General features: G+C 40.5%; 1 protein-coding gene across 1 annotated transcript in view; it reads right to left on the reverse strand.

Annotated features, from left to right (window-relative positions):
• Window positions 1-25,080, reverse strand: part of DISC1 (DISC1 scaffold protein) — a 417,270-nt gene that overhangs the window by 14,498 nt on the left and 377,692 nt on the right. The window contains exon 11 of the mRNA XM_049868319.1: window positions 14,712-14,988. Coding sequence (XP_049724276.1) covers window positions 14,712-14,988 — 277 coding nt within the window. The remainder of the gene's footprint in view (window positions 1-14,711; window positions 14,989-25,080) is intronic.

Consider the following 25,080-nt stretch of genomic DNA (forward strand, 5'->3'; position numbering starts at 1 on the left):
TGCACCATAGTAGTCAGGTTGAGAAGACAGAACATGCATAAAAATCACACGTACCATTTATACGTCACTGGTTCTAGAAGTAACAACACTCTCATTAAAAGATGCAAAATTATAGGGCAAATGGCAGGGAATTTGAGACAGTGAGCAACGAATAAGACCACAGTCATGCCTGAAATAAATGATGCACTAAGAACAAGGACATCTGGAGAAAAATGATTGACAGTGGTGAGGCCACAAGTCACACAGGAAGGAGAAAGACCCAGCATTAGCGGGAAAGTAGATACGTCTGAGAACACACTTCAAGAGAGAAAAACAGAATCAGGACATGGAACCCAGCAATGTAAAACACTCTTAAACAAAACCAAATCGCTCAATCCTCATCTTAAGCCTAAAATAAATATGAAATCAAAGCCGAATTAGATCAATTTAAAATATGGCCTTACATTTCCTCCCAAACATATAATCTCTGCTTATTTTTAAAATTATGTACAGACTGACAGTGTTTGTGAAAATGTTTCAAAACAATTTCAGATCATGTAGCAAGAATTTTAAATTGTTCATAACCTATGACCCAATCATTCCACTTCCTGTGATCTTTCTTAAATAATTTATGTATTTACAATGAAATCATTTTTATTAAGTCTGTAATGATCATGGAAAAATGTTTATCCTGTATATGTTAAATAAGAACATAGAATTTTAATAGTACAAGAATAATTGCTTTAAAATATGGGAAGTAGGAAATAAATGTCCAATAGCAAGGGGAATAGTCAAAATAAATTATGGCACATTCGATTAGTATTTAACCAAAAAACTCAAGCCATCAAGTGGATTCCGACTCATAGCGACCTATAGGGCAGAGTAGAATTGCCCCATAGGGTATCCAAGAAGCAGCTGGTAGATCTGAACGGCCGACCTTTGGGTTAACAGGCATAGCTCTTAACCACTGAGCTACCAGGGCTCCTAATTAGTATTCAGTCATTAAAAATCACTTTTTAAATAAAAGAACATTTAATAATGAGGAAATGCTCAAATAGGCATAACACTGAAATACTAACATTTATTATTTCTCGGGGCAATATTATAAGAAATTTTAATTTTCTCCTCTATGCTTTCTTGTATTTTCTACATTTCTACAATATAATAAAGAAAATATTACCAAAAAATATTAATTCAAATCATAACAAAAAAGCATAGAAGAAATGCTTAAAATGATTACTTTTTTCCAAATTAAGGATCAAAAATTCACAAGGAGGCATAAGGAAACAAACTCAGAGAGTTCAAGGCTATATGTCTGATAATAGAAAATCACACTGGCTTCTCCCATGGGGCTATTTCTCCAAGAGTATCGACCAGGTTCCTGCACAAACCACTACTTGTTGGCCTGACAGATTCTGACTCAACTGAGTATTATTTGAGGGGTTTGTGGTTTTACTATAAGGCTGTCATTTGGATCTTGGAAACAGAACTGGTTTAGATAAGGTCTGTGAATAAATGGTAGTTTTAAATCAATAAATTTGGGGGTAAATTGTTACGCTGCCATTGTAGCTGGAACAGCCGGCCGCACAGGATCCTGCATGAATGGGAATAACTGTTGCAAAATGCATGCATGAAGTTCACCCTCAATGGTCCCTAGTTAAAGAGTGATTTCAAAGACTGGTTAGATCTTTAAAGCTCACTAAAGCGCTTCTGCCCAGCCTCAGGCTCAGGGAGCTCCTAGCCAAGGTGGGGGCTGCCAAGTGGTGACAGAAAGAAATCAGAGATGCAAACAGGGCCTGCAGATGCCATCTGTCTTCCCTTCCCTCCTTGGAACTCTGCACTTCTGCTCCCAGGTCCCAGTGGGAGCGGCTCTATCAAGGGCTCACGCTTCCTCCGGCGCTCAGTTGGATATTTATTAAAGGTGGTGGTGATGGCAACAGTGACAAACCTGGGATGCAAGAGTGAGCTAGAGACCCTCAGTCCACCTGTCCATGGCATGTCAGGCTGTTTGTGGGGAGTGGAGATAAGCAGGCGAGTCTCCGGAAAGATAGGCAAGTTCTTTCTTCCTTAATAAGAACAGGAATGTCTTGGTCTCTTGTCTTTTCCATCACCCCAAGGTATTCCAAATGATTGTTCTCTGAACCATGCCCAGCAGCTCTTCATACTCTAAGCTCCTCTCAGTATGAAATGTGTAACTTGTGCTTCCATTCTTCTTATTAAATTAAATGTAGAGGGGAAAATCCCTACGTGACTGATGCTCAATTATTAAAATACCACCCACTACAACATCACAGGTATCCCTAGACCACAGGTATCCCTAGCTGAAATAGACTTGTGTAGGATTTGCAATTCTAAAGGGATAATTTATGAGTTATTTGGCATTTCAAAGTGTCTTTGAAAACTCTCCAGTAATTTATCCTGCCAGATAGTCATTTCTACAATTCAGATTTCTAATTTTCTTTCCTTCTATATGTTCATCGCATCATTTAGCCCTAGGAGTAACTATTTTCCCAGTGGTTCAGAGTGAGAACAGCTTGCACCAGGTAAATGTCCTTACTGCTGCGCTCTCCCTCTGGCAAGGGCATGTTCTTCCGTTCTCTGCCTGGTTAACTCCACCTCTCCCACCAACACTCTGCAGATTCCATTCCTTCCAGGAATTCTTCTGGATCCCTGAATCCCCCATCTCACCTCAACTGTGAGCTAGGGCTGTTTCCATAGCCCCTGTGTTTCCCTCAAACACAGCATGTATTCACTGTGGATGTAACTATTTATCTGTCTCCCCCACTAGATAATAACAGAGTGATATCTTGTCAACCATGTAGTCCCAGTGATTAACACCCTGCCTAGCTCATAAAAGGCTCTCTGTAAATGTTTGTGGAAGAAATGAGTGAAGACTCTTCTATTTCACCAGGTCTCAAAGAAACTAAGCTGTTTAAACTAAGCACTAAAACTAGGCACTTGGTTCTGAATCACAGTCCCTACTCCTCTGTCTTAGTTATCTACTGCTGCTATAACAGCATGAGTGGATGGCTTTAACAAAGAGCAATTTATTCTCTCAGTCTCGGAGGCTAAAAGTCTGAATTCAGGGTGCCAGCTCCAGGGGAAGATTTCTCTCTCTGTCCTCTCTGGGGGAACGTCCTTGTCATCAATCCTTCCCCGGTATAGAAGTTTCTCAACACCAGGACACTGGGTCCAAAGGACATCTTCTCTTCTGGTTCTTCATTCTTGGTGGCATGAGGTTCCCCTGTCTCTCTGCTCAGTTCTCTCTTTTATACCTCAAAAGAGATTGAACCAAGATACAATCTAATCTTATCATTGGGTCCTGCCTCATTAACATAACTGCCTCTAATCCTGCCTCATTAACATCATAAAGGTAGGATTTACAACACGTTGGAGAATCACATCCAGCGACAAAATGGTGGACAGTCACACAATACTGGGAATCACGGTCCAGCCAAGTTGACACGTATTTTGGGGAGACACAATACAATCCATGATACCCTCAATGCAGCCAAGTCTGCCTTGTCCTGCCACCCAAGCAGTCATGGGGGCCTCCATGTCTACACAGAATTTCCCTTCTAAGTGTTCCTTTGGCCTCAGGAAAAGCCCTAAAATCTTCCACACTGACCCTGCACACGGGTACAATTCAGTAGCACCAAATCAGCCAGGCAATATTTCAAACATAATTTGCTTAACTCACCTCACGATCAAAATCTGTAGACTTGACTGTTTGGGCAGAAATGTTCAGCTGTGTTGAATTAGAGCTGATGTCAAATTTCTGTCCTACCCGCCAAACTCAGGGAGCATGATTTAAAACAGAACATAGGATTTCTTTCGTTGAGCAGGATTTTCCTATTGAAATGACTTTCTAAAAACATGCAGCTATTAAAGTTTATATCCAGATCCAAAATGCATTCAGTTGCTAACCCGAGCAGATGTCTAACCACACAGACTGGTAGAAAACACAGTTACAAACACCATGGCCAGGATCTCAAAGGACTTTTTTATTTGGATATCTTTCCCATAAAATTTCCTATGAAATTTGGCCACAACATCTGTCATATTGTCATACAATGGTGGCTTGCATGTTGCTGTGATGCTGGAAGCTATTCAACTGGTATTTCAAATACCAGCAGCATCACCCATGGTGGACAGGTTCTAGCAGAGCTTCCAGACTAAGACAGACTAGGAAGAAAGGCCTGCTGATCTACTTCTGCAAATTAGCCAATGAACACCTTATGGTTCATAACAACACATTGCCCAATTTGCTTGCTTTGGACACCTCATCAGGAGGGATCAATCACTGGAGGAGGGCATCATGTTTGGTGTAGCAGAGGGCCAGTGAGGGGATGGAAGACCTTCAGTGAGACGAATTGACACGACAGCTGCATGATGGACTTGAACATGCCGGTGATTGTGGGGACACTGCAGAAGTGGGCAACGTTTTGTTCTCCTGTACATAAAGCTGTCATGAGTCAGAGCAGCTTCAAGGGCAGCGAACATGAAATTTGAAAAAAATCAACATCTAAAATTCTAAAAAGACAGCTCGTATTCAAAATTTAGGAAACATATAATAATAAAAATTGTTTTGATAACAACAAGTGTCTGGTGGCAATATTTTATCAGGCTATATCTAGAGTGATGAGTGAATTACATTTATTATTTTTATTCCATAGAAAGTGCGTTTGGAACGGGAAACTTCAGGTTAAATTGCTGGTTAGGCAGGTTCTGCTGTAGTGGCCAACTTTATTTATGAAAGTTCTACACACCTCACAGAGCATATATTTTCAGAATGGTATACCTAAGTGGAGATCTACCATAAATTTGAGTAGACGCTACACCTTGGGTTAAGTCATTGGATCAAGAACATGTAAAGAGCTGACTTTTTAATATGCTGTCAAAAGCAGTTATAAAGAGAGAAGGAGTATGACCCCTAAAACGGTGTCAAGCAATAGAAAAAGGAAACTCTCATAGCTGAAGTAAGAAGTATTGCTATGATTTTAAAATTAATATGAGAAAATCAACAAGTACCTGGGAGGTATCTACTTCCTATGGGAAATGCATTGGGCTGTACTTTAAAGTCAGCAATTGCTAATTATATGTGTGGCTAACTGCCTTCATGAACAACTGCTTCCTTTGCCCTGAGACCAGAACTTGATGGTGCCTCGCTACCATTACTGAATGTTTTGATCGAAAATTCTAAAGAGGAATCCTGATCAAAAGGGGGAAAATGTAGAATAGAATTTCACATTCTTATAGAATCCAGACTTTCTCGAGTCATGGAGGGTGGATGAATCCCCAAAACTATTGCCCCGAGGTAAACGTTAAACCTTAAAACTTAAACCAATTATATCCCCTGAGGTCTTCTTTAAACCAAAAAAAAAAAAAATAGTTTAGCTTAATTAGCAAAGAATGCCTGCCTTGAGCATTGTGCTCTTTTAAGAACTATCTATACGGGATCAGATTGACAACAGAAATTCAAAAGGTAGACAGGGAGATTACGGGGCAGTGAATTTATGTTAATGGGGGAAGAACAACTCAGAAAAGAGTGAGAATGGTTGCAGAACTTGAAGAATGTAATCAATGGCACAGAGCTGTACATGTAAAAATTGTTGAATTGGTGTATATTTTCAATAACAACAAAAAATAATTTTTTTTTTAATCATCAATTGTTTCTACCCTCACTGGGATCAGGTGGTGTAGGGCAAGGGTGAATATGGGTGACTCTAATGTGGAGGTTCCATCTGGGATATCATACTCTTAGCCAGAACTCGACCAGTTGTTACAGGTTCCTATTTTCCTTGATCTTGTAATAAGGCACCAACAATAGTTGCCTATCCATAAAAATATATATATTTTTTATAGTGAAAGTCACAGATGACACGGTAAAGGACAGGTGACAGACCTGTCTTTCCTTATGGTTGTTAAGCCACCTGAAATTATGAACTGCTGAGCCATGGCAGTATTTAAATTAAAAACAAAACAATAACGACAACAACAAAACCCGTACTGCATGCATAGAGCTTACAAACCAAAAATGTGACTTTGGCAACATGATATTTGTTCTATTAAGTCTCATTCCCTCTCCTGTACCTTGAGGTAAACCAGTTGCAATTGCCACCATCCACGAGCTTAGCTGAAACATTAAAGCGTTTCCTTAGTTTGGTATTAAAATCACAGCTTTCAATATACTTCTTAGGGCTGTTTTCCAAAATATTTGCTTGGCAAATACATTCCAGGAATACTATATGGTTTTCTTTGTTATTTTTCATATTGTCTACATAGAGAATATTTACCTCAGACAGATGCCCCTCCATACCACAAGAAATATCTTTCAAAAATCTATTTGAAATAGATTTTATGATAAGAATTCCTCTTCCCACATAAAAGGTGGAATTTTACTGTCACTGTGCAAATGCCAATCAGCAGAGGCACAGGTTAGGACACTAAGGGTCCATTTTTATTACTCCGCATAATACAAGTGTTCGTCCAAATATCCAAATTACACGGCTACTCCCTGAGTAAGTGGATATTTCTTCTAAAAGAATACAGATGTCAAAAGTGGTAAGGAAAACATCTGAAATATTTACACATCTTTAGGTCAGAGCAAGCAGTGAATTGTCTTCAAGCATCTGCAAGCTTGTTAAAAAGAGGATCCTGAGAAACCAGTTCTAAATAGTTAATTAACAGAGCCAATGAGATCGATAAAAGAAAAAATTGCCTGATAATTCATATATGTTAATTAGGCTGTGGTTTCTAATTTACATGAAGGAAAATTCTTGAAAAGTTCTTTTTTTTAATTATTCAGAAGGATTTGGACTGCTTTCCTTTTAGCACACTCAGCTTGAATGTCAAAGTTCAATAAGGCCAAACTCTACTGAAGACTTCTGAAGAAAAATCTACTTGTAAATGAGATTCATAGCATCACCTACCACCTAAATAATCTGTTTAACACAAGGATTCAGATTCAAGGGATTGTGACATCAAATCACAAGACCCTTTTAGATAAAAAAATCAAAATGGGCTCTAGCTGGGGAATTTCACTTTAAGGGGAATGTGCTCTGCAAGGTGCCTGTTGCTAAGAAAATTTGAACTGCCAAGAGTATAAAGAGGGGACTGTGGGAACAGAATCGAATACCAACTTTCATTTGAAGTTAAAAAAAAAAAAAATGGAAATTTAAAACTTTTTGGTAAACTATGCAATCATGAGTCTATGAGAGTTGTTGTTTTTAAATGTCAGTGTTTCATCCTGGCTCTGGATGTCATCCTGTACAAGCTAAAGCATGCTTTACAGTCTCATACAGAGTGTCAGGCACCTGCAGCTCCCTGGAAGAGATGGGGGATGTATTTAAGGTGGTCTCTACTCTTTCTTGCACAGGGCGTTGTGGTCATCCCCCAGAGGAAGAAGAGTGAACAGCCACTCTCCCTTCTCACACTACTAGTCAGGCTTGTTGGGCTTAGGCTCCTACATTATGTTATATATTGGGTCTGCTCTGCTAGAATCAATGACCCCAGTAAAGCCATTGGGGACTTAAAAAAAAAAAAAAAGAAAGAAAAGACCAATGGTGGGCAAGGTAAAAATGCTGGTGTGGATGGGATGGAAAGGCATTAAATAAGCCACTGAAAAAGTTGTTCCAGTAAAGCTTGGGCTTAGGGAGGATCAACGTCCACACAGGAGATCCCTGAAGTTCAATTCAGGCCTCCTGCCTACCCTAGGGAGCCCCTGGTTAGTGCAAAGGGTTAACCAATGTGCTTGGCTGCTAGTGAAAGATTGACAGTTGGAATCCACCCAGATGCCTCAGCAGAAAGGCCTGGCAATCTACTGCTGAAAAATCAGCCATTGAAAAGCCTATGAAGCACAGTTCTACTGTAACATACGTGAGTTTGCCATGAGATAGAATTGCCTCAAGGGCAACTGGTAACCAACCCAAGGAAACTAATACAACTGCATTAGATAAGTCAGCCCTTGTGCTTCCTTTGCGGCAAATACCTAAGCTAGTCCTCGCCTGGCAGGTGGTGACCACCCTGCCATCCACCTCTCAGTGTTCATAAGTGAGTGCCTTTGACAAGCCAGTGGAAATTTACAAGGTGAAAGAGTCTCCAGAGCCCAGAGGCTGTTTTGCTCAGAAGCACTGAGCTATTTTTAATTACTGGAAGAAGTGGCACAGATAGGCCCTGTGGCCAGAAGGTGGTTCCACAATTTTCCAAAAGGAGGGAAAGCAGGCAGATGAGAGGATCCCACTTCCTTCCCTCGGGCAGGCAGCAGAAGCTGACAAACTGATAACGTTAATTAACTGAGAGAACCAGCAGGAACCAGCAAACGTGCTGCAGCAGAAGCCCCTCTTAACAGCCCCTCTCTTACCGACTTGCAGGTTGGCCTGTGCACGCCTGTGGTGCTCGGCGACCAAGGGCGACCAGATGCGGAGCCATCAGGTGCGCCTGTCACTGTTGTTCCTGTGGATTGAGTTCTGTTTGTTTCTAAGCCTACTTGGGCAGTTGCACCTAAAATTCTAATTACATAATTGAAATAAATGCTACAAAAAGCAATGAAATATTCGTGTGAAAAGAGAGTCCTTGTCTCCATAAAGACCCAGTTAAAGGCCTTGGAAAGACTTAATATTTACCAATTACCAATTCTGGCTGTGTCCTGAATGCTTCTATTCTATTCTTGGGATAAGACTGTTAGGTTTGCACGCAGCAAGTCAATTTTAGTGAAGGCAGAACTTTTCTTCATTCCCTCACTCTTTGTTTTCTCTCAAAGACATTAAACAAGAGGAAAACCAGCTGATAGGTCAGGAAACAACTTCCCTGTGTCATTGCACAAACTCAGAGCCAGACAGATCAAGGGAGCATGCAGTTCAGAATCCTGCTGTACGAGGACTGGCTTTTTAATCCCCATTTCACTGATGAAGCAATTGATCATTAGAGGGTCAAAGTAAGTTTTCAGCTGTTCTGGAAGAATCAGCCCTGCACCTGAGATATTTGCTAGAACTAAAGATTAGTCTGGAGTCCCTAGGTAGTGCAAATGGTTAATGTGCTCAGTTGCTAAATGAAAGGTTGGTGGTTCGAGTCCATCCAGAGGAGCCTTGGAAAAAAGGCCTGGTGATCTATTTAAGAAAAATCAGCTATTGAACACCCTGTGGAGCACAGTTCTACTCTGACATATGGGGTCTCCACGAGTCAGTGTAGACCGATGGCCACTGCTTTTCCAGATCAGTTGTAGAAGTCACACCTTCCATGCCGGAAACCCAAGTTCAATTCTCTGCCAGAGTCCCTCATGTGCAGCCACCAGCCGTCTGTCGGTGGAGGCTTGTGTGTTGCTATGATGCTGAACAGATTTCAGTAGACCTTCCAGACTAAGATGGACTAGGAAGAAAGGCCTGGCCATCTACTTCCGAAAATCAGCCAATGAAAACCCCATGGCTCGTAACAGTCTGATCCACAACTGATCATGGTGATGGCGCAGGATCTGGCAACATTTCATTCCACTGTGCATGAGGTTAACATGAGTTGGGGGCTGACTTGAAGGCAGCTAACAGCAATGATCAGTTTAAAATGATAAGGACACAACTCTTAACCACAGATGCCATGTTCCAGCTTCTTTTCACATGCAATTGTGGAAAAAAGAATGGGGATACCTACAGCAATCACTGGAGATGCAAATCTGAACAAATAAAACTGCACTGTCTTGTTGTATCTTATCGCTTAAAGCCTTTCATCTTTGTAGCACGCTGGCTACTCAAATACTGGATAGAATGGGTGAAAGTTGCCAGGTCCTCTCTTGGCCTTGGTCAACTAGCCTCTGGTAGTAGCTACTCGGCTGGGAAGGAAGTAGATGGCGAAGAGAGGAAGAGTGATACTGCCCAGGAAACTCTGCAGGAGGGGAGCCCATTATGCAGGAGAAGCAGTAAGCATCCCAGCAGGGCAGCAGCAGACAGGAAAGGAAGAATTACCAGGTATGAGGGCCAGAATAGCGAGTATGGAAGAGCAACTTCACAACAGAGGAAGCTGGGCTCACTGTTTACCCCAGCTTCTGTCTGGCCCCTGTGCAATTTCTGTAACATCTATAAACCAGGGCCAGTAGCTCCTGATTGTTTCCAGAGTCTGCGGGGAGGCTTGGAGGAAGGTTGTAATGAAACTGGAAGAAAAGAGAATTCTTCCAATTTGGGGAAGTGCATGCTAAAACTGGTCCTTTGCCCTGGTGCTGACTTCCTCTGTAACAAAGACCAAAGCAAATCACTTTGCCTTAATGCGCTCAGCTGTAGAATGGGGGAGATGGTGCTGAGCAGCCAGGCAGGGCCCATAAACACAGTAAAGGCTTTAATGAATGACAAAGCACAAAGTCCCACTAAAATCATATACCCACACTGGACAGATAAGCACAGAAAAGGTTTTGGAAATCATCTCCCCGGAGCTCTGTAAGAAGTCAGCGATTTTTCATGGGAGATTTGGTCAAGCAGAAATTGACTGCCTCAGGGCATCATACTTCACTAAGGAAACCAGTGTGGGATGGCCAAACCCAGCGGGAAGCTTCAAAACAAAATCATCTCAGGGCAGCAAAGCAAACAGATACATTAGCCACAGGATAAGAATTCAACTACCCAGACTTCAATGACTCCCTGGAAAACTCAGGCAGGAAAGCAACCACACCTTCCTAACAAAGCCCCTGGTAATTAATTCTCTGTGCCGTCAGTAATCCAAAGGTTGGGACCTAACCACAGACAAGATTTTTTCTTTACTAAACCTTTCTCTTTTGGATTATCTTTCACTGCTCACTTCTGCTTCTTGATAAAGGAAAGAAAAAAAAAAAGTTGCAGTCGAATCCATTCCAATTCATAGCTACCCTACAAGGACAGAGTAGAACTGCCCCATCGGGTTTCCAAGGAGCGGCTGGTGGATTCAAACTGCTGACCTTTAAAAGATTTGAATGTTTTTGTGACTGCCAGAAATAATGACAAAAAAATTTAACATTTATTAAACCTCTACTATAAATGCGTCTGAGTCCTTGGGTAGCGCAAATGGTTAACGCGCTCAGCTGCTAAGTGAAAGGTTGGAGGTTCAGGTCTACCCAGAGGTGCCTCAAAAGAAAAGCCTGGCAATCTGCTTCCATAAAGATTATAGCCAAGAAAACCCTACAGAGCAGTTCTACTCTGTAACACATATGGTTCCCATGAGTTGGAATCAAGTAGATGGCAAGGGGTTTGTCGTTTTTATTGTTATCCATGGAGTTCCTGGGTGGTGCAAATTGTTAACGTGTTTGGCTGTTAATCGAAAGGCTGGCAGTTCAAATCCACCCAGGGGCACCTCAGAAGACAAACCTAGCAATCCATCTCTGAAAAATCCTGTGGAGCACAGTTCTACTCTGATATACCTGAAGCCACCATGAATCAGAGTCGAATAGATGGCTACTGGTTTTATGTATGTCACTCACTTTTAGATGTATTGTTTCATTTAAATCCTCGTAACAAGCTCATAAGGTAGTGTTCATTATCCTCACTTTTTTTTTTTAACTGATGAGGAAACACAGCTTGCAAGTGGCCTAACTTGAACACAGTCTCTGGGCCTTGGGTTCTTTTCACCAGGCTGCGCTGTCTTCTGAATAGTCCTGAGCCAAATATACCAGATTCAATTATCTACAATCTTGTTAAATAGGTAGATATTATTCCTTTAATCTTAGTCACTTTTATAAAGTCATATACAGTAAAATATACTTTTTCTGGTATACAGTTTTATGGATTTAGACATTTGCAGCCATGTAACCACTATAAAAAATCAAGATACAGAATGATCTCATCACTCCCCTCCCCAAATCCCTCATGTTGCCCTTTGTAATCAACCCCTTCCTACAACCCTGGCAACAACTAATCTGTTTTCCATTCCAATAATTTTGCCTTTTTTTCAGAAAACTTGTATAATCTTTAAAATTTCTGGTATTCAGCAGTTAAAAGCATGACTGACTTCCTCTGTGAATGTAAAACCACCACTGTAATAAAAGAGCATGTCCCAGGAATGGGATACATGGAGCTGGTACAGGGTACAGGAACAGGGACATGGTGCATGGAGCAGGGGCACATACAGGAACAGGAGCATGGTGTTACATGGAGCAGGTATACGGTAGAACAGGCAAATGGTATATGGAGCGGGTACTTCAAACAGGAACATGATACATGATACATGGAGTAGGTACATGGTAGAGGAACAGATAAATGGGATATGGAGCAGGTACCTCAAACAGGAATAGGTACATGGTACAAGATACATAGAGTAGGTACATGGTAGAGAAACAGGTAAATGGTATATGGAGCTGGTACACAAAACAGTAACAGGTCCATGGTACATGATACATGGAGCAGGTACACCGTACAGGAACAAGAACATGGAGCAGGAGCACATACAGGAACAGGAGCGTGGTATAGGAACAGGTATATGGTATATGATGCAGGTATATGGTACAGGAACTGGTACATGGTACATGGAACAGGTACACGGTATGTGCAACAAGAAGATGTACACTGTACAGGACCAGGAAGATGGTATTGAAAGCTAGCAAAGGGTTTAGTCTCCTTTGCACCCACTCCTCAGCCCCCAAGAAAGCAACGAAAAAAACTATACAACACCCTCGGCATTTAATTTGGTGAAGGGGAACCAGGGCAGCTCTTTGGGAAGTCCTTACCACTGAGGGGCAGCCACTGGTGGGCTTGTGCTCTCGGTTCCAGCCTGGACCTCCTACTCACTAGAGACGTCAGTGTTGTTCAGTGATAAGGCTAGAGCTGCCTACATTTAGGCAAATATGGCTCTGGTTTCCTACAGCCACATAGTTAGATCAGCAGGTGCCTATAATCTTATGAATGAAGAACAATTCTTCGACACCTGGGAAAGTGATCATCCAGGGAGACTGGATGGGCACTTGTGGCACAGTGACAGAGGGAGTGAGGGAGGGAACTTCTTGTCGATGTCGACGGTGGATCTGATAAATCAATCCAGGCCTCGGGGTCCGCCCATCGCATGTCTCATCTGGTTCTGTCTACCCTGGCTCTGAGCTCTGCACTCACCTTTGGAGCGCCAGCCCTACCTATGGAAACTCACCCCAAGGGCCCGCTGTTTCCGCCACCCCATGCTCCCTGGATACAAAACACCCCTTTAAGCCACCTAACTGCAAACGTGGCCACTGGTGGCACAGTGTTTAAAAGCCTGGCTGCTAACCAAAAGGCCGACAGTTCGAATCCACCAGCTGCTCCTTGGAAACCCTATGGGTCAGCTCCACTCTGTTCTGTAGGGTTGCTATGAGTCAGAATTGACTCGACAGGAACGGACGGTTTTAACCAAGAGGCTGGGGCAGGTTTTTGAGAGGTTCCACTTCCAGTGCCTTGGCTGAGAAGGACCCACATCATCAATCACTCAATTTACTGCAGTACTTTTCTGGGCCAGCAGTGATTCCAGAGTGTGACACAGCCCAAGTTCTTAACAAGATTGTGCAATTCAAAGACATAGTCAAGTATTCATTTCCAGGCAGTACGGAAAGCAGTAACCAAGAAGAAGACATTTAAGGCCTGTCGGCAAGTGTTGGGCTCTGTGAAAAGTGACTGGGCAAGTCCGACGGAAGCGCCCGCGCCACAGACAGAGGCAGTGTGGTGGGAGCTGTCCTGGCACTGCTCCCTCACCCTGAGGCGAGTTAACAGCAGATGCAGAGGGAGTCTGCATACCCAACGTCAAGCATAATACCTCAAAGAGAAGTGTCACGTTCTTTCAACCTCTCCAGGCTTTTATTCCCTTTTAATATTCAGAACACCTGGGCACCTAGCCAGAAAAATAGCTCCAAAGTCTCCACTCATGGCATTGACATTGGAAAAAATTTCCAAGGACTTTTTCTTTGACAGGAATCTTGTTAGGGATAGAGGGGGGAAAGAGAGAGAAAGAGAGGCGAGAGGGACTGGGGGGCGCGGGGGAGAGAGAGAGAAGAGATGGGAAAGAGAGGAGGGGAGTCCTTCTTTGTAATTTAGATCAGCCTTCAGGGTAAAGAGTTAAATACATATTTTAATTTTTCATATATACATTTTAGGCAAAGTATTAGATTTTTAAAATGAAATAAGATTACAAAATCCATTATGATCTTGTTTTATTAAAAAATGCTCAGACATATAAACCTACTAGAATATTTATTCTAATATATAATTATGTATTGCTATTGCAATATATAGATTCTAAATATATAATTAGTGTTATATGATATATAATGTATATTATATATAAGTATATATACATGATATATAATGTGTGCTATTTTTCTTTTTTTTTATTTATAGTAATTATATATTAGATTATATATTCCAACTCTAGCCATTAAGCTGGAGCCCTGGTGTTGTGGTTAAGAGCTCGGCTGCTAACCAAAAGGTCAGCAGTTGAAATCCAGCAGCCGCTCCTTGGAAACCCTATGAGGCAGTTTTACTCTGTCCTGTAGGGTCGCTATGAGGTGGAACCGACTCGATAGCACCTAACAGCAACAACAACAAGCTATTAAATTAGAATAAAAATTAGAACTAAAAATGTCAAAATTTTTCTACAAAAATTCTACATTGTTTTGTAACCATATTCAAAAGTTACTAAAACATTTAAAAATCCTATGGTTAGGTGAGACACCCATCCAATACGTACTGCTCCCACTTGGAGCCTGGTCCCAAAGCAGCCCCCACTGGAGAGGCTGCCTACTGATGCTATGAGGAAAGGACAGGCACCTCTTTGTGTTCACTGCCAGCACAGTGAGGAAAGGAGGTCTGATGGGCCTTCCACTCGTTGTCAGCCTGCAAAGGGGTCTTCCTCCCATCTTCTGAGATGGCTCTGGAGGGGATGGCCGTGGCAGCAGTAAAGATGGTGCCCTCCAAGTCACCCGTCAGCATCTCATCTTCTACACTCAAGCTGCCCCTGGCCTCCTTCAGCTGCATGTTCTGAATAAATAGCCGACAAGCTTCCAAGTCAGCTTCCCACACTTTTTCAAGCAGTGGATTCTTGCAGCTAAAACAGAAGTAAAACAAACGCACAGAAATTAATTCACTGATGTTTTACCACACCAACTGAATACCTACCTACTTGGTTAAATGTTACCAATAATTTTATAATTAACAACTTGATTTCACAGTGATGAATTATTTCAACCAGAAGAGTCCATGGGGACAAATTTGTATACAATCAAGTAACAGTGAAATAAGTGGTTGATACTTCTCAACTACCTGGTCTGCAGGGCCACCCAAGATCCCGCACACTTCTCCAGACTCAGTAGTTCCCATGTCTGTGCTACAGCTAAGGGGGCTTTCTTTGAGTCCCCAAACATGCCCAACTCTCTCTGACTTTACATGTGCTGTTTTCTCAGCCTAAACATTCCTCCCCTATGACCCTATCACCCTTCCTGACCCCCAAGCCTTCATCCGTCTGAATCCTATTATCTTCAGATCTCAGCTTAAGTATCCTTTCCTTGGGAGGAACCTTCCCTGACTCCCAACTAGAAATTTCTAACAGGTTTCTTAGCACTATGTATTTTTCCTTTGGAGTATTTATTTAAAATTCTCATTTTTTAAAATGTAATTATTGTTTTTTTCTGAGAGAGGGTTTCTGTCTGTCTTGTTCTCCATTCTATGGCTAGAATCTATCAACATGGGTCATGAACTCAGATGCAGGTAATATAAATGAGTGAAGCAGGACAGAGTTGATCTAAATCATAACAACTGATGTCTAGCCTCATGGGGGAAACAATAGAGAGGAGTGGACTCTGGCTAGTCATCCCCCCCACAGGAAGCACTTCCTCAGCACAGGCCAACTAAAGCTATAAAGAATATGAACTCAGTTTGACAAAAGTTCTGATTTTTCAAGGAAAGCCAAGAATCTGGGATTTTAAATGAAAATTTATATATTTTTTTATCCATTCATTTGGTTTAAGGCTGGATATTTTCTACAGGCCTATTTTTCATTTAATAATTCTTTCTTTTACTGTGTCTCATCTGCTCTTCTATCCATCTATTGGGTTCTACATTTCAGCTACTTTATTTTTCAGTTCCAGAATTTATATTTGATTTTCTTTTATATATTACAGTTTTCTGCTGAAATTCTCCATCATGGCTTTTACTTTCTTAGACATATCAATCATAGGTATTTTAAAGCCCATGGATACATGAGGAAAGAGAAAAACAAGAAAAGAAGTAATGTTAGATGACTTATTAACTAAGAATTTTTAAATACTAACAAGGGACATCAAATACACATTCAGGACGTGCTACAGTCATCACTATAGGGTTGCTATGAGTTGGGATCGACTTGATGGCAACGGGTTTGGTTTTTGGTTTTTGACAGTCATTATGAGTCAGAATCGACTCAATGGCATTGTTTTTCTTTTTTTTTTACGATCCCCAAAAAGGAAAAATCAAAGAAAAAACCCACGTAAGCACGTCATAGTAAAACGGATAAACACCAAAGACAGAAGAAAATTTTAAAAGCAGCTAGAGAAAAAATTGCATTAACTTCCAAAGGAGCAGCCATATGGGTGACAGAAATGGTGGAAAACAGGAGACAATAAAATGACATTTTAAAAATGTTGAAAGGAAATAACTGTCAATCTAGAATTATATAATCATATTGAATTTTCTTTTTTTTTATAATTTTTATTGTGCTTTAAGTGAAAGTTTACAAATCAAGTCAGTCTCTCACATAAAAACCTATATACACCTTGCTACATACTCCCAGTTACTCTCCCCCTAATGAGACAGCCCGCTCTCTCCCTCCACTCTCTCTTTTCATGTCCATTTCATCAGCTTCTAACCCCCTCTACCCTCTCATCTCCCCTCCAGGCAGGAGATGCCAACATAGTCTCAAGTGTCCACCTGATCCAAGAAGCTCACTCCTCATCAGCATCCCTCTCCAACACATTGTCCAGTCCAATCCATGTCTGAAGAGTTGCCTTCGGGAATGGTTCCCAACCTGGGCCAACAGAAGGTCTGGGGACCATGACCACTGGGGTCCTTCCAGTCTCAGTCAGACCATTAAGTCTGGTCTCTTTATGAGAATTTGGGGTCTGCATCCCACTGTTCTCCTGCTCCCTCCGGGGTTCTCCATTGTGTTCCCTGTCAGGGCACTCATCAGTTGTAGCTGGGCACCATCTAGTTCTTCTGGTCTCAGGATGATGTAGTTGCTGGTTCATGTGGCCCTTTCTGTCTCTTGGACTTGTAATTGCCTTGCGTCCTTGGTGTTCTTCATTCTCCTTTGATCCAGGTGGGTTAAGACCAATTGATGCATCTTAGATGGCTGCTTGCTAGCGTTTAAGACCTCAGACACCACTTTTCAAAGTGGGATGCAGAAAGTTTTCTTAATAGATTTTATTATGCCAATTGACTTAGATGTCTCCTGAAATCATTGTCCCCAAACCCCTGCTCCTGCTATACTGGCCTTCGAAGCATTCAGTTTATTCAGGAAACCTCTTTGCTTTTGGTTTAGTCCAATTGTGCTGACCTCCCCTGTATTGTGTGCTGTCTTTCCCGTCACCTCATATTGAATTTTCTTCAAAAGTAAAATAAAGACATTTGCTGATAAATAAGACCTGCGAGAACTCATGGCAGCACATCCACAGCAAAGGAAATGATCCCAGATAGAAGCAAGGACATTCATAGAGGAATGAAGAGCAATGGAAAGAATAAAAATGTGGGTAAAGCTAAGTAATAATGATTGTACACAACAGGAAAATAATTTCTTTTGGGGTCTAAAAGATAACACAGAATTAAAATGCATGAATTACAATATTCTCTGATCCTTGCATTGTTCAGCAAATGGTGAAAGTGGTTATTTACAAAGTCAAGGATTTATATTAAACCTTTTATGAGTTTTAACCTGAAAGTTAAAAATACGTATAACCAAAAAAAAACTAATATGGGGAAAATAAGAAATTTCAAAAATTATAAATACTTCGCTGATTAAGTATTGCTTCACTGAAAGCAATAAAGGAGACAAGAATGAAAACAGCACAGATGGGGCAAATAGTAAGACAGGAAGATGTATATCCAAACATATCAGTAATTAATTTAAATATAACTAGATAAACCCTGAAATTAAAAGGCAGACGCTTTTAGACTGAAATAAAAACTCAAAACCCAAATACATGTTACTTACAAGAGACATACATTAAATATAAGGACACAAATGAACTGCAAGGGGAAATATACCACAAAAGCATTATTAGAGGAAAAAACGTAGTGGGGCAAGGGCAGCTTTTTCAACATATCGTACTATGTCAATTGGGTGTCGCTATAGGACAAAGAAAACAAATCATGATTACTCACTCGCACCATACCAACATCAATTTCAAGTAGATTGCAGATCAAAGGGCAGTGAAAGTAAAGGGCAGGGAAAGAGAAAACAGGACAGTGATGGACAGTGAAAGGTAAAACATTATAAATAAAGTATAAAACATAAACAAAACTTCTAAATGAAAGCATAGGGTAATATTTTTTTTATTAACTTTTATTAAGCTTCAAGTGAACGTTTACAAATCCAATCAGTCTGTCACATATAAGTTTACATACATCTTACTCCGTACTCCCACTTGCTCTCCCCCTATTGAGTCAGCCCTTTCAGTCTCTCCTTTCGTGACAATTTTGCCAGCTTCCCTCTCTCTCTATCCTCCCATCCCCCCTCCAGACAAGAGTTGCCAACACAATCTCAAGTGTCCACCTGATATAATTAGCTCACTCTTCATCAGCATCTCTCTCCCACCCACTGACCAGTCCCTTTCATGTCTGATGAGTTGTCTTTGGGGATGGTTCCTGTCCTGTGCCAACAGAAGGTCTGGGGAGCATGGCAGCCGGGATTCCTCTAGTCTCAGTCAGACCATTAAGTACGGTCTTTTTATGAGAATTTGGGGTCTGCATCCCACTGATCTCCCGCTCCCTCAGGAGTTCTCTGTTGTGCTCCCTGTCAGGGCAGTCATCGATTGTGGCCGGGCACCAACTAGTTCTTCTGGTCTCAGGATGATGTAGGTCTCTGGTTCATGTGGCCCTTTCTGTCTCTTGGGCTCTTAGTTGTCGTGTGACCTTGGTGTTCTTCATTCTCCTGTGGTCCAGGTGGGTTGAGACCAATTGATGCATCTTAGATGGCCGCTTGTTAGCATTTAAGACCCCAGACGCCACATTTCAAAGTGGGATGCAGAATGTTTTCATACTAGAATTATTTTGCCCATTGACTTAGAAGTCCCCGCAAACCATGTTCCCCAGACCCCCGCCCTTGCTCCGCTGACCTCTGAAGCATTCATTTTATCCCGGAAACTTCTTTGCTTTTGGTCCAGTCCAATTGAGCTGACCTTCCATGTATTGAGTGTTGTCTTTCCCTTCACCTAAAGCAGTTCTTATCTACTGATTAATCAATAAAAAACCCTCTCCCTCCCTTCCTCCCTCCCCTCTTCGTAACCACAAAAGTATGCGTTCTTCTCAGTTTTTACTATTTCTCAAGATCTTATAATAGTGGTCTTATACAATATTTGTCCTTTTGCCTCTGACTAATTTCACTCAGCATAATGCCTTCCAGGTTCCTCCATGTTATGAAATGTTTCACAGATTCGTCACTGTTCTTTATCGATGCGTAGTATTCCATTGTGTGAATATACCACAATTTATTTACCCATTCATCCGTTGACGGACACCTTGGTTGCTTCCAGCTTTTTGCTATTGTAAACAGAGCTGCAATAAACATGGGTGTGCATATATCTGTTTGTGCGAAGGCTCTTGTATCTCTAGGGTATATTCCGAGGAGTGGGACTTCTGGGTTGTATGGTGGTTCTATTTCTAACTGTTTAAGATAACGCCAGATAGATTTCCAAAGTGGTTGTACCATTTTACATTCCCACCAGGAGTGTATAAGAGTTCCAATCTCTCCGCAGCCTCTCCAACATTTATTATTTTGTGTTTTTTGGATTAATGCCAGCCTTGTTGGTGTGAGATGGAATCTCATCGAAGTTTTAATTTGCATTTCTCTAATGGCTAATGATCGAGAGCATTTTCTCATGTATCTGTTGGCTGCCTGAATATCTTCTTTAGTGAAATGTGTGTTCATATCCTTTGCCCACTTCTTGATTGAGTTGTTTGTCTTTTTGTGGTTGAGTTTTGACAGAATCATGTAGATTTTAGAGATCAGGCACTGGTCGGAGATGTCATAGCTGAAAATTCTTTCCCAGTCTGTAGGTGGTCTTTTTACTCTTTTGGTGAAGTCTTTAGATGAGCATAGGTGTTTGATTTTTAGGAGCTCCCAGTTATCGGGTTTCTCTTCATCATTTTTGGTAATGTTTTGTATTCTGTTTATGCCTTGTATTAGTGCTTCTAGGGTTGTCCCTATTTTTTCTTCCGTGATCTTTATCATTTTAGTCTTTATGTTTAGGTCTTTGATCCACTTGGAGTTAGTTTTTGTGCATGGTGTGAGGTATGGGTCCTGTTTCATTCTTTTGCAAATGGATATCCAGTTATGCCAGCACCGTTTGTTAAAAAGACTATCTTTTCCCCAATTAACTGACACTGGTCCTTTGTCAAATATCAGCTGCTCATACGTGGATGGATTTATATCTGGGTTCTCAATTCTGTTCCATTGGTCTATGTGCCTGTTGTTGTACCAGTACCAGGCTGTTTTGACTACTGTGGCTGTATAATAGCTTCTGAAATCAGGTAGAGTGAGGCCTCTCACTTTCTTCTTCTTTTTCAGTAATGCTTTGCTTATCCGGGGCTTCTTTCCCTTCCATATGAAATTGGTGATTTGTTTCTCTATCCCCTTAAAATATGACATTGGAATTTGGATCGGAAGTGCATTATATGTATAGATGGCTTTTGGTAGAATAGACATTTTTACTACGTTAAGTCTTTCTATCCATGAGCAAGGTATGTTTTTCCACTTAAGTATGTCCTTTTGAATTTCTTGTAGTAGAGCTTTGTAGTTTTCTTTGTATAGGTCTTTTACATCCTTGGTAAGATTTATTCCTAAGTATTTTATCTTCTTGGGGGCTACTGTGAATGGTATTGATTTGGTTATTTCCTCTTTGGTGTTCTTTTTGTTGGTGTAGAGAAATCCAAGTGATTTTTGTATGTTTATTTTATAACCTGAGACTCTGCCGAACTCTTCTATTAGTTTCAGTAGTTTTCTGGAGGATTCCTTAGGGTTTTCTGTGTATAAGATCATGTCATCTGCAAATAGTGATAACTTTACTTCCTCCTTGCCAATCCAGATACACTTTATTTCTTTGTCTAGCCTAATTGCCCTGGCTAGGACTTCAAGCACGATGTTGAATAAGAGCGGTGATAAAGGGCATCCTTGTCTGGTTCCCGTTCTCAAGGGAAATGCTTTCAGGTTCTCTCCATTTAGAGTGATATTGGCTGTTGGCTTTGCATAGATGCCCTTTATTATGTTGAGGAATTTTCCTTCAATTCCTATTTTGATAAGAGTTTTTATCATAAATGGGTGTTGGACTTTGTCAAATGCCTTTTCTGCATCAATTGATAAGGTCATGTAGTTTTTGTCTTTTGTTGTATTTATGTGATGGATTACATTAATGGTTTTTCTGATATTAAACCAGCCTTGCATACCTGGTATAAATCCCACTTGATCATGGTGAATTATTTTTTTGATGTGTTGTTGGATTCTATTGGCTAGAATTTTGTTGAGGATCTTTGCATCTATGTTCATGAGGGATATAGGTCTATAATTTTCTTTTCTTGTAATGTCTTTACCTGGTTTTGGTATCAGGGAGATGGTGGCTTCATAGAACGAGTTGGGTAATATTCCGTCATTTTCTATGCTTTGAAATACCTTCAATAGTAGTGGTGTTAACTCTTCTCTGAAAGTTTGGTAGAACTCTGCAGTGAAGCCGTCCGGGCCAGGGCTTTTTTTTGTTGGAAGTTTTTTGATTACCGTTTCAATCTCTTTTTTTGTTATGGGTCTATTTAGTTGTTCTACTTCTGAATGTGTTAGTTTAGGTAGGTAGTGTTTTTCCAGGAATTCATCCATTTCTTCTAGGTTTGCAAATTTGTTAGAGTACAATTTTTCATAGTAATCTGAAATGATTCTTTTAATTTCATTTGGTTCTGTTGTGATGTGGTCCTTCTCGTTTCTTATTCGGGTTATTCGTTTCCTTTCCTGTATTTCTTTAGTCAGTCTAGCCAATGGTTTATCAATTTTATTAATTTTTTCAAAGAACCAGCTTTTGGCTTTGTTAATTCTTTCAATTGTTTTTCTGTTCTCTAATTCATTTAGTTCAGCTCTAATTTTTATTACTTGTTTTCTTCTGGTGCCTGATGGATTCTTTTGTTGCTCACTTTCTATTTGTTCAAGTTGTAGGGACAGTTCTCTGCTTTTGGCTCTTTCTTCTTTTTGTATGTGTGCATTTATCGATATAAATTGGCCTCTGAGCACTGCTTTTGCTGTGTCCCAGAGGTTTTGATAGGAAGTATTTTCATTCTCGTTGCATTCTATGAGTTTCCTTATTCCCTCCTTGATGTCTTCTATAACCCAGTCTTTTTTTAGGAGGGTATTGTTCATTTTCCAAGTATTTGATTTCTTTTCCCTAGTTTTTCTGTTATTGATTTCTAGTTTTATTGCCTTGTGGTCTGAGAAGATGCTTTGTAATATTTCGATGTTTTGGACTCTGCAAAGGTTTGTTTTATGACCTAATATGTGGCCTATTCTAGAGGATGTTCCATGTGCGCTAGAAAAAAAAGTATACTTTGCAGCAGTTGGGTGGAGAGTTCTGTATAAGTCAATGAGGTGAAGTTGGTTGATTGTTGTAATCAGGTCTTCTGTGTCTCTATTGAGCTTCTTACTGGATGTCCTGTCCTTCTCCGAAAGTGGTGTGTTGAAGTCTCCTACTATAATTGTGGAGGTGTCTATCTTACTTTTCAGTTCTGTTAAAATTTGATTTATGTATCTTGCAGCCCTGTCATTGGGTGCATAAATATTTAATATGGTTATGTCTTCCTGATCAATTGTCCCTTTTATCATTATATAGTGTCCTTCTTTATCCTTTGTGGTGGATTTAAGTCTAAAGTCTATTTTGTCAGAAATTAATATTGCTACTCCTCTTCTTTTTTGCTTATTATTTGCTTGATATATTTTTTTTCCATCCTTTGAGTTTTAGTTTGTTTGTGTCTCTAAGTCTAAGGTGTGTCTCTTGTAGGCAGCATATAGATGGATCGTGTTTCTTTATCCAGTCCGTGACTCTCTGTCTCTTTATTGGTGCATTTAGTCCATTTACATTCAGCGTAATTATAGATAAATAAGTTTTTAGTGCTGTCATTTTGATGCCTTTTCATGTGTGTTGTTGGCAATTTCGTTTTTCCACATACTTTTTGTGCTGAGACGTTTTTCTTAGTAAATTGTGAGATCCTCATTTTCATAGTGTTTGACTTTATGTTAGTTGAGTCGTTACGTTTTTCTTGGCTTTTATCTTGAGTTATGGAGTTGTTATACCTTTTTGTGGTTTCCTTATTATTTACCCCTATTTTTCTAAGTAAAAACCTAACTTGTATCATTCTATATCGCCTTGTATCACTCTCCATATGGCAGTTCAATGCCTCCTGTATTTAGTCCCTCTTTTTGATTATTGTGATCTTTTACATATTGACCTCCATGATTCCCTGTTATGTGTATTATTATTTTTTTTTAATTAATCTTAATTTGTTTGTTTTTGTGATTTCCCTATTTGAGTTGATATCAGGACATTCTGTTTTGTGACCTTGGGTTGTGCTGGTATCTGATATTATTGGTTTTCTGACCAAACAATATCCTTTAGCATTTCTTGTAGCTTTGGTTTGGTTTTTGCAAATTCTCTAAACTTGTGTTTATCTGTAAATATCTTAATTTGGCCTTCATATTTCAGAGAGAGTTTTGCTGGATATACGATCCTTGGCTGGCAGTTTTTCTCCTTCAGTGCTCTGTATTATGTCATCCCATTCCCTTCTTGCCTGCATGGTTTCTGCTGAGTAGTCTGAACTTATTCTTATTGATTCTCCCTTGGAGGAAACCTTTCTTTTCTCCCTGGCTGCTTTTAAAATTTTCTGTTTATCTTTGGTTTTGGCAAGTTTGATGATAATATGTCTTGGTGTTTTTCTTTTTGGATCAATCTTAAATGGGGTTCGATGAGCATCTTGGATAGGTATCCTTTCGTCTTTCATGATGTCAGGGAAGTTTTCTGTCAGGAGTTCTTCAACTATTTTCTCTGTGTTTTGTCCCCCCTCCCTGTTCTGGGACTTCACCCGCAAGTTATCCTTCTTGATAGAGTCCCACATGATTCTTAGGGTTTCTTCATTTTTTTTAATTCTTTTATCTGATTTTTTTTCAGCTATGTTGGTGTTGATTCCCTGGTCCTCCAGATGTCCCAGGCTGCATTCTAATTGCTCGAGTCTGCTCCTCTGACTTCCTATTGCGTTGTCTAATTCTGTAATTTTATTGTTAATCTTTTGGACTTCTATATGCTGTCTCTCTATGGATTCTTGCAACTTATTAATTTTTCCACTATGTTCTTGAATAATCTTTTTGAGTTCTTCAACAGTTTTATCAGTGTGTTCCTTGGCTTTTTCTGCAGTTTGCCTCATTTCGTTTGTGATGTCTTGAAGCATTCTGTAAATTAGTTTTTTATATTCTGCATCTGATAATTCCAGGATTGTATCTTCATTTGGGAAAGATTTTGATTCTTTTGTTTAGGGGGGTTGTAGAAGCTGTCATGGTCTGCTTCTTTATGTGGTTTGATATGGACTGCTGTCTCCGAGCCATCACTGGGAAACTAGTTTTTCCAGAAAATCCGCTAAAAAAAAATGCAGTCAGATCCCTATCAGAGTTCTCCCTCTGGCTCAGGCCTTTCAGATGTTAATGAAGCCGCCTGGGGACGGTGGGGGAGGGATCAGAGAGATAGGAGAGTAAAAAACCTCAGAATATAGCCAGAGTTGCTTGTCTTGCTTGGAATGACTATTATATCTGAGATTCCCGTGGGGCGCGTCACCTATGTGTGCTGGCTGTGTGGAGATTGCCCCGGGGGGGTCTGGCCCGCTGAAGTCACGGTCAGATCCTCTGCTGCCAGCCCCACGCCCAACGTTAAGGTTC

Source organism: Elephas maximus, chromosome 24, assembly GCF_024166365.1.
Source record: "Elephas maximus indicus isolate mEleMax1 chromosome 24, mEleMax1 primary haplotype, whole genome shotgun sequence".
Classification (NCBI taxonomy): domain Eukaryota; kingdom Metazoa; phylum Chordata; class Mammalia; order Proboscidea; family Elephantidae; genus Elephas; species Elephas maximus.